Source organism: Sus scrofa, chromosome 12 (assembly GCF_000003025.6).
Source record: "Sus scrofa isolate TJ Tabasco breed Duroc chromosome 12, Sscrofa11.1, whole genome shotgun sequence".
NCBI classification, from domain to species: domain Eukaryota; kingdom Metazoa; phylum Chordata; class Mammalia; order Artiodactyla; family Suidae; genus Sus; species Sus scrofa.
This window is the reverse complement of record NC_010454.4, coordinates 12,737,815-12,752,314: the sequence shown is the minus strand read 5'-3', so window position 1 is coordinate 12,752,314 and position 14,500 is coordinate 12,737,815. Positions and strand designations below refer to the sequence as shown.

At 37.2% G+C, this 14,500-nt stretch overlaps 1 protein-coding gene across 9 annotated transcripts in view; it reads left to right on the top strand.

Annotated features, from left to right (window-relative positions):
* CEP112 (centrosomal protein 112) overlaps nucleotides 1–14,500 on the top strand; it is a 475,548-nt gene that overhangs the window by 63,516 nt on the left and 397,532 nt on the right. For all 9 annotated transcript variants that reach the window (XR_002337057.1, XM_021066730.1, XM_021066727.1 and 6 more), the window contains 3 exons: nucleotides 3,751–3,837; nucleotides 6,562–6,661; nucleotides 9,263–9,381. Coding sequence is in view for 8 of the 9 variants with exons in the window: in XM_021066730.1 (XP_020922389.1) it covers nucleotides 3,751–3,837; nucleotides 6,562–6,661; nucleotides 9,263–9,381 (306 nt within the window). In the remaining variant the exon portion in view is untranslated. The remainder of the gene's footprint in view (nucleotides 1–3,750; nucleotides 3,838–6,561; nucleotides 6,662–9,262; nucleotides 9,382–14,500) is intronic.

The window sequence follows — 14,500 nt, the reverse complement described above, 5'->3', positions numbered from 1 at the left end:
GTTTTTTTTTTTATTATTATTTTCCCACTGTACAGCAAGGGAGTCAGATCATCCTTAGATGTATACATTGCAGTTACAGTTTTTTTCCCCCACCCTTTCTTCTGTTGCGACATGAGTATCTAGACATAGTTCTCAATGCTATTCAGCAGGATCTCCTTATAAATCTATTCTAGGTTGTGTATAAACAGTTTTGATTATCTGAGTTGAAAAGTAGCATCATGTTGTTTTGATACTTACATTGCTTTTATTGTAAGTGAGGATGAACTTTTTTTCTCCATTGTCTTTTTAATTTCACTTCTGTGAGCTGTCTTTTCTTAAAGCTTTTCATATTTTTGCTAAATTGTCTTCGATGTGATTCCTAAGAGCAATTTATATGTTAAGAAATTCGGATCTCTGTCATATCTTAAAATAACTTTTCTCTGTATTTTTGATTTGTTTTTTTTAAATGTATAGAAGTTTTCTTTTTAGTAGTTGGATCTATCCATGTTTTCTCTTTGGTTTCTGGTTTTTGTATTATGTAGAAAAGCCTTTTTTACTCCAAGATTATGAAAAAAATTAATTCATATTTTGGTCTCTTTTTTAAATCTTATTTTTGTATTTAAAAGATCCATTTCTGGAGGCTTTGCTATGAGTAGTGATGATAATCTAGGTTGGTCAGTTCTTAATGTTGTAAAATCAGACTTTAGGAGGCTTTCATGCTTATGTTAAAGACTGTTGTAGGTGTGGAGAGAATTGAGTGATGTGAAATTCTATACAGATTATAGTTTTTGTTTAATGGATGATTTAATCCTGTTCATGCTTTAGAAAGCCTGAAAATGCTGTGTAGCTTTAAGAAATCAAACTTTTAAACACATGACTTCCAGTTTAAGTTTATAATTTTGTGGAAAATGCCTTTGATGTTAAATTAGTATTATAATATTCTTATATTAGAGTTGTAGTATTTTATTAGAATTGAAGAACTGTAGTAGTTTTGCTTTGGTTGGTAAAGACATGCCTATAACATGTTTCAAGATTAAAAATTTATTTCAATTTATTTGGACATTATGGGAAAGCATGTTCGGTGGCCGTGATCCTTTGTAACCTTAGCCTGTCATTCACAGACATCCTTGGACTTGTTTGTCTTTGTAATTGCTAACACATTTCCTGTGATATCCACATCACAGAATTGTGTGACAGTGAGCACAATCAAGCAGTGGTTTTGGTTTTTTTTTTTTTTTTTTTTTTTTTTTTTGGTATTCTTAAAAAAGATTTCTGACATAGATTAAGACATTTGGAAAACCATTGTCACTGATAATGAAAGAAGAGACAGCACAAGAAGGGGAGATCAATTTTCAGAGCAACCATCAGTTTTCAGAGAACAGATGGTTAGAAATTGCTCTCTTTGTGAAAATAGAGTATTTCCTTTGAACTTCACCTCCACCCAGTTGAATGTTCCTATCCATCCCCTAAAATGGGACATTGCTTCTTCCTTACACGTAATGTCAATAGGGCATTTTTTTTTTTCTTTTACAAATCTACTAGTTAAATGTAGAATTTAAATAAATTCAGGATGATGAAGTCTACAGTCATTGACATAGTAAATGAGAGAAATGATGTTTAAAAACATTGCTTATGACTATAGCATTCAGATACATGCAGTCTCACAAAATGTAATAAATAATTATACAAAGGAGTACCACTGTAAACAGCATGCAGGCAAGAATTAGCTCATTGTAAGAGCCCAGCAGCCTGCTGTCTAAACCTTCCCAATTTTACTCTCATTCATCTCCCCTAGAGATGACCACTACCCTGACTTTTCCGATAACTTCCCCCTTTGTTTTTAAAGTTGACTGTAGCACCAATGGCTACGTTTTTAAAAATCAAAATTTTTTTTTTTTAGTAGATTTTGAACTTGGTTTAAATAGAACTAAACTTTATGTTTGTTTTTTGTGTCTTGCTCCTTTTGCTCAGTAGTGCATGGATGACATTCAGCCTCGTTATGCCAGGTAGCTATAGTTGGGTTCATTTTTGTCACTTTCTATTAAATCAGCCTGTCGCAGTTTCTTGCCATTCTGTCCATGAATCTGTTCTGATTTTTGGCTTTTACAAACAGTAATCCTATGAGCAATCTCATACATGTTTCTTAACACATATGCGCAGGAATTTCTCTAGGGTAGTGGTTCTCAACGTCTGGGGCATGAACCAGGTGGTCCCAAAGACTCTTGTAATAATATTTAAATTTTTAAAAGTGTATTGACATTTTCATTGATGTTGCAGACACAATGGTGGGTAAAACTACATCCAAACCCACATCAAGGCAATGACACCAAATGGTACTGGTAGGCATATTCTTCACCGCCGTGTGCTCACAGGGAAAGAAATTACCAGTCTTACTTAAAATGTCCTCCGTGAAGCAAGTAGAAGATTCTTTTTTTTTTGTCTTTTGTTGTTGTTGTTGTTGTTGTTGCTATTTCTTGGGCCGCTCCCACGGCATATGGAGGTTCCCAGGCTAGGGGTCCAATCGGAGCTGTAGCCACCGGCCTACGCCAGAGCCACAGCAACACGGGATCCGAGCCGCGTCTGCAACCTACATCACAGCTCACGGCAACGCCGGATCATTAACCCACTGAGCAAGGGCAGGGACCGAACCCGCCACCTCATGGTTCCTAGTCGGATTCGTTAACCACTGCGCCACGACGGGAACTCCGAAGATTCTTAATTTTATCAAATCTTGGACTTCAGATTTGCATCGTTGGGGTAGCTGAGTGATGAAATGGAACTATATAGAGAGAACTTAGGGTGCTTATCAAAGTGCATATCAAAGTGCCGGCGGAAAAACGCTTTGTGTGCTTTTTCCAATTAGGAATTGCAATAGTTGCTATATTTTGTGGAATATTGTTTTTATTTGAAAGGATGACTGATGGACAAAATATGGTTATTCAGACTTGAATATTTGGCAGACATTTTCTCAAAAATGAACAAATTGAGACTGTCACTTCAAGCAAAACAACTGTCAATATTTGTTGGTAGTGATAAAAATTGATATTTTAATACAAATTAGAATTTTGGCAAACCTGTGTCAGTCAGTGTGAACTTGAGAGCTTTCCAATACTAAGACCATTCCAGTGAGATCGGGGGTGACATTAACCAGTGTGCAGTTTTGGAATTATGTAATGAAATTTTCAATATTTGGAAATCTCTATAACTCACTGAACTGAGGTTTTCCAAATGAGTAATGCACAATGTTATAAAATCACGCATGGTAAAAAGATCCATTCCAAGTTCAAGGTAGACCAATAGAACTTACTATGACAGTGTGAAAAGTTCCAGATTCTACAATGCAAGTAACTTAAAAAAAACCTAGCACTTATGAGTGTTAGTTTGGTTAAAAAGAATATCTACAGTTATTTAAAAAGGGTATGAAAATACTCCTTTGCTTTACAACTGTGTATCTATGAAAGGATAACTAATAAGGAAGAATTAATTCCAATGTTATTATTATATTGGTAAAGTGGCCTGGGGATCACTGATGAATCTGTGTTCATTAGTTTTACTTTTGCCTATCAAGTGAAATTTATTCAAATGACTTTTAATCAGCTTAGAAGTAATCAAAGAATGTAACTAACATATTGGTGTATGTAATGCGATTGCTGAACAAGTGGCTCTAAGGTAAAAGTGGAAAATGATACTCTATCATATAGGAAGTTAATTGTGTGTTTTTGCCAAAGGGAAAAGTAAATTAATAACACCTTTAAAATATCTTCCTTGAAGTTGGACATGAAAACAAAAATGATGGAAGCTAAATATCATGAAGAGAAACTTAAATTGCAACAGAAACATGATGCTGATGTTCAGAAGGTAGAGTATGTACAATTTATTATTTTATTAATGTTTAGTATTTTAAATATTTATGTTGTGAGCCACATGGGAAGTCCAATATTATATGATAAATTTAAATTAAATATTAAATTAAATTTAAATAAATCCACTTATGCACTTCTGATAATCTTCCTTATAAATGGTATTTGCTAAATTAATATCCTGGAAAAAGTTGATCTTTAAACTTCATTTGCTAAACAAATGTATTTATGGAAACCCGTATAGTTTACATTACCTTTTAATTCTTTTTCTCTTGTTTGAAGGCTGGTCTTCTTACAATCTTTACATTCTGTAGTTATCTTTCATAAAGGCTGAAAGAAGACATCAACTACAAAGTTTGTTTTGGTCTATTATTCTTTCAGTTTTGGGTAATTAAAATTCCCTTTTTAGTTAAAAAAAAAAAAAAAAACTCTTGGATTTTGTTCTCTTTGGTATAGACTGCATGCATTGTAATGTCAGCACTGCCAGTGTAGGCTTTTTTGCCTGTAGCTCACTGAGATTTATGCCTTCCAGTATTTCAATTCGTATTTTTAAATAAAATTAACTTTTCTTCCTAATGTCACAAAAGACATCAATTATAGTTACTGTACATTGAATTTCAATTGATGCTGTAGTTTAGTATTTATTTTTAAAATGTAGTTATATATAACAGGTAATATATGAATGTTTAATTCATCAATGTTGATCCAGATAGAAACTTGACATTGTCTGTTTCAAAACTAAGCCAATGATTCTGCTTAACAAAATTAGTGAGAGTTGGAGGTGGGAGTCGAGGCTACAGCATCATGTGTCCATGCTTTCTTTTCTTTTTTTTTTTTTTCTTTTTTTTTTGTCTTTTTGCCTTTTCTAGGGGCGCTCCCGCGGCATATGGAGGTTCCCAGACTAGGGGTCCAATTGGAGCTGTAGCCGCCAGCCTACACCAGAGCCACAACAACGCAGGATCCGAGCCGCGCGTCTGCAACCTACACCACAGCTCACTGGCAACGCCGGATTGTTAACCCACTGAGCAAGGGCAGGGACCGAACCCGCAACCTCATGGTTCCTAGTCGGATTCGTTAACCACTGTGCCACGACGGGAACTCCTGTCCATGCTTTCTTAAAGGTTGAAAATATATTAATATTAGCCAGGTGCATATTTGGCTCATCTTCTTTCAAAGCAACAAGAAGGAAATCACTGATTGAAAATTAGAAAGAGAAAAATCTTTCATTCTCCTTTTCTCTTTCCTATTCAAATTTTAAAGGCAAATATTCCTTCTACTCTTTCTAGAAATTTACCTTAGTTTAAATGGTTAGAGAAAAATAGTTCTCTATCATAAATATGTTAGAGATTCAGTAATATAATTTCAATATAGCATATGTCCAAATGAATTAGAATCCACCGATATATAAAATACTGATGTAAAGATAAATAAATGTAGTAATATACTTGGAAAATCATGATAGTAGAATTTGAAATAGACTGCTTGGTATGTCTGTTACAAAGCTCCATTTTAAGAAAAACATTTGATAATGAAATCCTTTCCAGAAATTTCTCTTTTAAAATAAATTCTGTGTGAAAAAAGAAAGCAATGGCACTAGTTTGAAATGCCAGGTAAAATATGAATAAAATCCTTGACCTTATGTCAGATTTGGAAAGTATATTCATCAGTTTGTTGCACTATGATATTTTCTAAGTGTTAGGAACTGGAGGAGGGATAAAACTTAGAGTGTTTTTATCTATTTGCCTACATTCTTTTCCTTTTTTGCTTCTTTATGGACATCGGGATCAAGGTAGTTCCTATTCTTATTTACCATTCTTAGAGGTGAGACTAAAACAATGAAAGGTGAAGTAAAATGCTGGTAGTAAAAGCACTAAAAAAAGTTAGTTAGACATGGGTGAGTAAAAACTGAATTTGAGTGTATAGGAAATATACCTCAACCGTAAGAAAAGTGGATATTCATATTCTCGCTTCAGTTTGGGTTTTCTTTTTTTCCCCTTGATTAACACTTTTTTTTCCCCTGCTTGCTAACTTTCCTACATTTTGGTTATTTCTCTAGGGTTTTTTTTTTTTTTCCTTTTTGAGGGGAGATGCATTTAGAAGTATATAATAATAATTAAATTTCATTAAATGATTCATTTTAAAGCGTCTAATATCATATAAATTAATGGTATAACATATTCATGCGATTTTGGACACACTTTGAGCTGACTTTCCTAATTCCTAGGAGCAGAACTGGATATAAAAGAGGCCTGTTAGGTCTCATCTTCCCATCATGCCTCTGGGAGTTCTTGTTATTGTGAATGAAAATGACAGGAGGACACTAGTGGGGGGGATGCAGGGATGTGCTCACCTGAAGTTGCTCTGTTGCAGTGTGGTGGGGAGGTGAACTGTACTGTATCAACAGGTCAAGTTTCTGACGGCTTCTCTCTGCTATACTTTATGACAGTTTAATCTCTGGATTATATTTTAGAGAATCACCTAATTTATTACTTACAGTCTCCTTATGAGCTGGTACATGAAAATTCAAAGCAGATAACATTTCTTTCAGTAATCAATTATTCTAGTGTATTTAATATTTTGTGCACTAAAGTATAATTTTTACATCTTTTTGGGGAAACCATTTATGAGATTAGCTGAGATAGACTTGCGAAAATACTGCACTCTTCTAAAAAAAGTGTGTGTTTCAATGTAATCTACTAAAATATTTTAAATTCATTTGCAGATTTTAGAAAGAAAGAATAATGAAATAGAAGAAATGAAAACTTTATACAAAAAGAAGCAAAATGAAACAGAGGAGACTATTAGAAAACTTGAAAAGAAAGGTGATGTGTTATTGTTACATAAATCTTTTAATAACTTTTTTTTTAGTGTTTGTATAAAGTAAAATTTTATTTATGACCTTTCGTAGTTTGAGATGGGAATGTTTCTGTGGGTTTCCATCAGTGGATGTGTCGATGTGAGCTTCCTTATAAGTTAAGAAAAACTCGTGTGTGTGTGTGTGTGTGTGTGTGTGTGTGAGAGAGAGAGAGAGAGGAACGCAGTGGTGGTTGGTAGGGTTCAAGAGTTGGAAGAGTCTGTAACTGTTACTCCTTCTTAACTCTTCTGTTATGGACAGAACAAACATTTAAAAAGTATTCCCCATTTACACTTTCATTATGAAGGAAAAGAGGGCATATAATCAAGTGTTAAATTATCTATGATTATAGGTCAAAACATTAGAGAAGTGTTGAAAATATTTTTGGGGAAAAGAACTTCAAAAATTTTTAAGGTTTGATTAGTTGGAATAGGAATACTGACATTGGTAAGTTGTGGGGCGGATGCTGCAAAGCTGTTTAGCTAGAGTGGCTATCCTATACATCAAGAGAGAGATTGAAAAAGACTGAGACAGGAGACTTGGCATGACTTAAGCATGACTTTGGATTTCAGATTTAGAAGTTTCAAGTTTATCCTGTAGATGCTGTGGAGTCAGAGATTTTTGAGAGGTGAGTTTTAGGACCTCATATTTTAGGTGGAGTAGCCTAGTAGCAGTGGGCATGCCAAGCATGATGAGACCAACAGAATGGAGAGAGAGAGACCGAGAGCGAGAGAGTGCCTTCCATTCGCCAGAAAACACTCTCTAGTCCCAGCCCTGCTCTTTGTGTCTGCTGTGGGATATCAGCAAGTCTCTGCACCTCGGCTTACTCATGATAAAATGGTGCAGCTAGATGAGTAATCTATAGAAAGTCCCTTCAACACAAGAATGTCATGCTTTCATGCTTCTGTAATTTTGTGTGTAAGGTGATAAGGACCCAGAATGTCTGAATGATGGCGGTGGGGTAGTGAGAATAGAACTGAAGAAGAAATCTTGAAGGATTTGGTGAATGATAAGATATAAATGATGAGTCAAGAGGAAAGTTTTCATTTAGGATTTCCATACAGAAGTTACTGACTCTCCCAAACCATCCAACCCCAGCACATCTGAGACAATGGCAATGCCCTTTAAATTTAGGATGGCAGTTACGTAAATAAATTAACTAATGAAATAGATATTTTTAGGTTTATCTCCAGGCTTGAATGTTGATTAAAATAATTAAAAATATGTTTGGATTCTTTCTCCAAATATCAGTGGCTACAAAAATATTTTAAATTTATTTCTAGGTTTTTGTTTCTAATCCTAATTGAAACGAGACGATTTAAAGCTGTGTTAGATTTAAAAATATTATTTTTTAAGGCTTTTTGAACTGCAAACAGATCTTAGTTTCAACAGTAGGTTAACTTGGATTCTTCTCCTTCTCCCCTTGTTTGTGGCACAGTTGAGATACAAGAGTGAAAGACATTTCTATGTAACATTTATGAAAATTTTGCTATCTTGATGTAAGTGAATAAGAATATATTCAATAAGCTATGAAAATATTACATTCAAGCAAATAAACAGTTGAATTTATTTTGCCATCCAGATGACATAGGTATATATTGAGCACATTTTCACTTGAATCAGTCACAGTTTAAATCATTTTTAAAAAGAAGATAAAAATGTAAATGATTTATAAGGGAAATCTTTTATATAATTTAAAGCATATTTTGTTTCAGTCACATAAACTTTGGCAACGCTTTTAACGTCTCTAGGAGCAACAGCATATTGGCATGATGGGTTCCTTTATCTATTTATCGGTTGAGTACTTACCTAGATGGCGCTCTTTTGCTCTACAGATAAGAAGTTGAAATGTCTTTCTCCTCAGGAAATAATCAAGTAAACTATTATAACACATACTGCAGTAAGTGGTTTAATGGAGAAATTCACTGGGAATAGAGAGGAGTTCCTGAGGAGGAGTCTGGTTGGTGAATGCCCCATAAGGAAGGTGTTACTTGAATTGAGACTAAGAATGCGTAGGAGTTTTTCAGCAAGAAGGGAGGGGCATTCCAGGCGGATAAATGATCATGTTTAGGCAATGACATATGAAAGGATATGGCCTCGGGAATCTGCAGATTGGTTGGTGTGTTTACAAGTTTAAAAATATGAAAGTGGCAAAAGATAACAGCCAGACAGCAGTCGGATTGTGAGAGCTGTTTTCCATGTTAGAGGTTTTTGGCCTTTATCTTGCAGAGTAGGGAACTGTGGATGATTTTAGGTCTCGGAGTAACTTTACAGGATTTGCACTACAGAAAGGCCTCTTTAAAGCAATGGAGGCCCCGATGGCGGGGAATGGTACTGAGGCCAGCACACTGTTAAAATTGTCTCGGAAGTGAATAATGATGGACGCAACCAAAGTGGCAGAAATGCAGAAAAAGGATTGGAAGGGATAAGAGATATTTTAGGAGGGAGAACTGAGAAGACTTGGGGGTAAAATGGAATTACCTTTTAACTGGTTCGCTGTGTTTTTCATCACCGAACTCTCCTGTAGTAGCTAAAATTGGTTTAACTATGTTTTCATCATTTTCGACAGTTCAGACCCTTATACGTGAATGTCAAGTTATCAGAGAGACCAAAGATAACCAGATTGCAGAGTTAAAAAAGATATGTGAACAAAGTACAGAATCTCTGAATAATGATTGGGAGAAAAAGGTAAGCTACATAAAATAAAATAGTAATGGAAAATATAAAGGGATGTGCCTTAGAGTAACACATTTAATTATAAAAATCGTGGATGTTCACAGAATATATAGAGAAGTTTGAAAAAATAAATTATTATTCTAGACTATCTAGAAATATCTTTTCATGTTTTGGTATATTTTCTTCTGGAAGTTTAATGGTTTATAAAATAGTTTTCATTTAGAAAATTTACTTTTGACTAATTCTTGAATTAAGGTTCTGAATTTTTTTTTTGTCATAGCCAATAGATGTTAAGCAAAATTAGTAAGGCTATAGCAGTAGAATAATTGTGGAATTAAACTGTTCAAGTTTTGGATGTAGGCCACTGGATCATTTCTTTCCTGAAATCTCAGATAACACAATATTTATAGTATAAATTTGTTTGTTTGTTGTTTTGGCCATGCCTGCTACATGTGGAATTTCCCGGGCCAGGGATCAAACCTATGCCACAGTAGTAACCAGAGCCACAGCAGTGACAACACTGGATCCTTAGCCCACTGAGCCACCAGAGAACTCCATAAGTTTGTTTTTGATGTAAACAAAGTCAGTAGCAGATGTGTTATTCTTAGAGGAGCACTTAATTTAATTAATAAAAGTATTTTCATAAAATGTAGCAGTGCCAAGGGTAATGTACAAAAAATGTTCATTATGAACAAGCTTTACATAGTCATATAGCACTTTCACTTAGGAGCCCTTAGCCATTAATCAAAATTAAAGTATGCACTTAAAATAATTTAAGAGTTCCCATCATGGTTCAGCGGAAACGAATCTGACTAGGAACCATGAGGTTGTGGGTTCAATCCCTGGCCCCGCTCAGTGGGTTAAAGATATGGCATTGCCGTGAGCTGTGGTATAGCATTGCCGTGAGCTGTGGTATAGGTCGCAGACGCAGCTTGGATCCCGTGTTGCTGTGGTGTAGGCTGGCAGCTGTAGCTCTGATTAGACCCCTAGCCTGGGAACTTCCATATGCCTTGGGTGTAGTCCTAAAAAGACAAAAGACAAAAAAAAATTTTAATATGTTATTCTCTGAGGTATTCTCTCATAAAGACCTTTGATTATTAGCTTGCCCTGATACTCTCTTGATAGTCTGCGTTCAGGATGTTTTACTGAGAGTTCTGATGCCTTCCCATGCAGACACTAGGTCTGACATGTCCTGGTGATGGTACCTTCAGTGCCAGTCTGGGAAATGCCCATGTTCATGTGGGCAGAGTTAGCTCTTTTCTAGTTTTCATTTATGGTTTTATCTTTTCTGTAAATATGGCATATATTTGTGTTTGCTGCAGATACATTGTGTTCATAGCAGGCCACATGCCTCCCTTTATCTGAATTCCCTAGTTCCTTACTTCCCAGTTTGAACTGGTGAATATTGGAAAAGGCTTCTGCCTCTACTTACGTTCAAGGGTACATTTCACTCTTTCAGCTGGATTAGCAGCTCTTTCTTACAGTTAGACCATAATTAGTGGCTGTGAAAGCACTGCAGACGTGGTCGAAGATCTTTTTTTATGTGAAGTAGAATGCCTGTAAATCTGGAAAGAGGTGAATACCTGGTGCAAGCAGGGTAGGTGCCAAAAATTAGTAAGCAGATGATAGACTTACTTTGTGATTTAGCAGTCAACCATTTAAAATTTGTTAAGCATCTGTATAGATGATGATGTGTGAGTGTGTGTGTATGTGTGTGTGTGTGTGCGTGCGCGCATGCGTGTGCACGTGCAGGTATCCTTCTAATAGAAATCTCCATCCTGTATCTCTCACTTTTAAGTCCCAGTTATCCAACTACCTAGTTAAGATTTCTCCTTGATCTAAATTCCACCATTCTCGCCAAACTCCAGCTTCATCCTTTATTACTAAGGCAGTCTCCTCTTAAGGGTTTTCCCGATTTCCCTCTTCCCTATGGTGTTGGCATCCGCTCAGCTGCTCAGATTCTTCCTTTTGCCTCGCCTCTCACATCTAATCACTTGCCACTAACGTTCGTTCTGTTTATTGTGCATTTATTCACCACGGTCCCTCCCCTACTTCCAGAGACCATTGTTCCCGGCCTGGATCTGCTGTAACGGGACTCTTGGCACCTCTTCAGTCCGTGCCCTGTAATACCGCCACGTTGGTGGTCTTTCTGGAACACACCTCTTGTTTTCCTCATCACCATTTGAATCACCCCAGTGGTTCCCAGCTGTCCTTATATTTACAAGGCTCTTCAAGATTGAGATGCTGGTGATCTTTTAAACCTCACCTTCTGTCGTAATCCCGCTCCCCTTCTCATATACTTTTCTACTAGCTGTACAAATTTTTTCCAGTTATCTGACTATACCATGCTGTTTTAAATCTATGGGCCTTTAAAAAAATTGAGTTATGATTTTTACACATAAAATTTACCCTCTTAGGAGTTCCTATCATGGCTCAATGGAAATGAACCTGACTAGTATCCATGAGGATGTGAGTACGATCCCTGGCCTTGCTCAGTGAGTTAGGGGTCTGGCGTTACTGTGAGCTGTGGTGTAGGTCGCAGATGTAGCTCAGATCCTGCGTTGCTATGGCTGTGGTGTAGGCCAGCAGCTGTAGTTCCGATTTGACCCCTAGGCTGGAAACTTCCTTATGCTGCACCTGTGGCCATAAAAAAATTATCCTCTTAAAGTGTACATTTCAATGGTTTTCAGTATATTCACAAAGTTGTGCCAACATCAGCACTATATTAATTTCTAGGACACTTCCTATTAGCCCAGAAAATACCTGCTGCCCATTAGCAGTCACTTTCCACCTTCCCTGTCTCCACCCTCTTGCAACCACTACTCCACTTTCTCTTTCTATAGTTTTGCCTATAAAGTCATACAATATATGACATTTTGTTACTGGCTTCTTTCCCTTACAGTGTTTTTAAGTTTTGCTGATATTGTGGCATGAATTCATAGTTCAATCAGTATTATGGTCAAATAATGTTCCTTTGTATTGATATACCACATGCTATCAGTTAGTGGATATTTGAATGGATTATACTTTTTGGATATCATGAGTAATTTTGCTATAAAAATTTGTGTACAAGTTTTTGTGTGGACCTGTGTTTTCATCTTTCTTCTCTACTGTATAAGGAAAACCCTCCCTGCATTTTCCTTTACTCACACCCTCATCATACTTCTGACACCAAACGTGTGGGTTTTCTGCACATCAAGCAGTTGTCTTTGCCACCAGTTGGATGTCTTCTAATTCACTTAAATTTTGACAACTATTTACCTAGAATTAGCATCAGAACCCCCAAATTAAGGGCTCAGTCCCACAGGGGTGCTCCCACTTCGATGTCATTTGAAAGTTCCAAGTTGTTTCCTGTACTTCTGATCAACTGGTCTTAATAGGAGTTCCCACCAACCCCTCCGCTGGTTCTGTGATTTGGTGGAAGGGCTCACAGAACTTAGGGAAACACTTACATTTACAATTTCATCACTAAGGATATAATAAAAGATGCAAATGAACAGCCAGGTGAGGAGATGCACAGGGCAAGGTAGGTGGGAGGGGCATAGAGCTGCCACCCCACTCCTGGCACCACGTGTTCAATGGCCTGGAAGCTCCCCAAATAGCTTACTTTTGGGATTTTTATGTGGGCTTTATTATGTAGGCATGATTGATCCGAAACTTAATCTTTAGCCTTTTTCCCTTTGCTGGAGGTTGAGGAGTGGGGCTGAAGGTTACAAGTTTCTAATTATGGCTTGATCGTTTGGGTGACCAGCCCCCATCCTGATGCTACCTAGAAGCCCACCAGGAGTCACCTTATTGGAGCAAAAGACTCTCCTGTCACCCAGGAAATTCCAAGGGATTTAGGAGTTCTGGGTCAGCAACTGGGGTCAGAGACGAAATATTGGAACGAAAGATGCTTCTAGTGTTCTTATCACTTAGAAAATTACCCGAGTTTTAGGACCACTGTGCCAGGAATTAGGGGCAGAGACCAATATATCTATTTCCTATGATTTTATAGGTATATACTTAGGAATGAGATTTCTGGGTTAAGTGCTAACTATGTTTAGCATTTCCAGAGGGTCGACTGTGCTGCACCATTTTCTGTATGGGGCTTGAGCATATGCGGTGCTTCTGGAACAAATGCCCTGTGGATACCGAGGGACAACTCACCTAAGTGTTGGTCCTCTCCGGTTCGATTATTAGACCAAATACACCTGTTTGATCCTCTGTAAATGAATCTACCAAGTTATAGCATACTTGTTTTTGCTGGTGTCATGTTGACCCTTGCGGTCTCATGTAAATTCCCTGGAGGAGTTTTCAAGGACTCGGACTGATTTACAGAACCCTCTCCACTTCAGCAGGCACAGGCCTTTATAAAGCAATGTGGGATGCACCTGAGAAGGCTCTGTGCACTACTGGGCTCCTACGAACAGTAGGTTTTTGACATTCAGTGGGTGGATGTTGTGGGACCTTTGGGAGACCACAGACATGAAGAAACCACAACAACAGGAGTGTTAACACAAAGTTCTACATGACTCGTTTACACCCCTCAGTCAACAGCTACAAAGCAGCGCTGAAATATAGGCACTGTGGGCTTGTTCATGTACCAGCTGAGTGACCGACTTGTGAATACTAGACATAATGCCAGTGTAAAAGGTATACTCTGGCAAAAATACAAATGCAACATATAGCAAGGATTTGGGGGCCACTTACAAGTAGTCAAAATTGCCTACGTTAAATTTGTGAAACCTGAGGATCTTCTCTATGGCTGCTGCTGAGCCATCCTTGCTGCTCCTGTTCAGCTAGAGACTGGGAGAGTTCTGGGACCCTCATCACTAATTGACATAATTATTGCCTGCTTCCTGCCTCTCATTTCCACCATCACTCAGGCTTTTCTCTGTTCCTCTGGTATTGCCCCAGCCAAATAAAGGTCTCCATGCATGTCTGTCTCTCTGATTCATGAGTGGGAAATAAAATATATCTTTTAGACTGTCTTGGACTGCTCTCCCCACCTTGAATGAGCCTGGGATCGGATGCAAGGGACAGGATGAGATGCTGAATTCCACTCCCGTTAAAGTAAAATGAACAAATGCCCACCAGGCTGGGAGCACAGGTTTCTTCTTCCCTTTGGAAGCTGTCCATTGAACTTTGT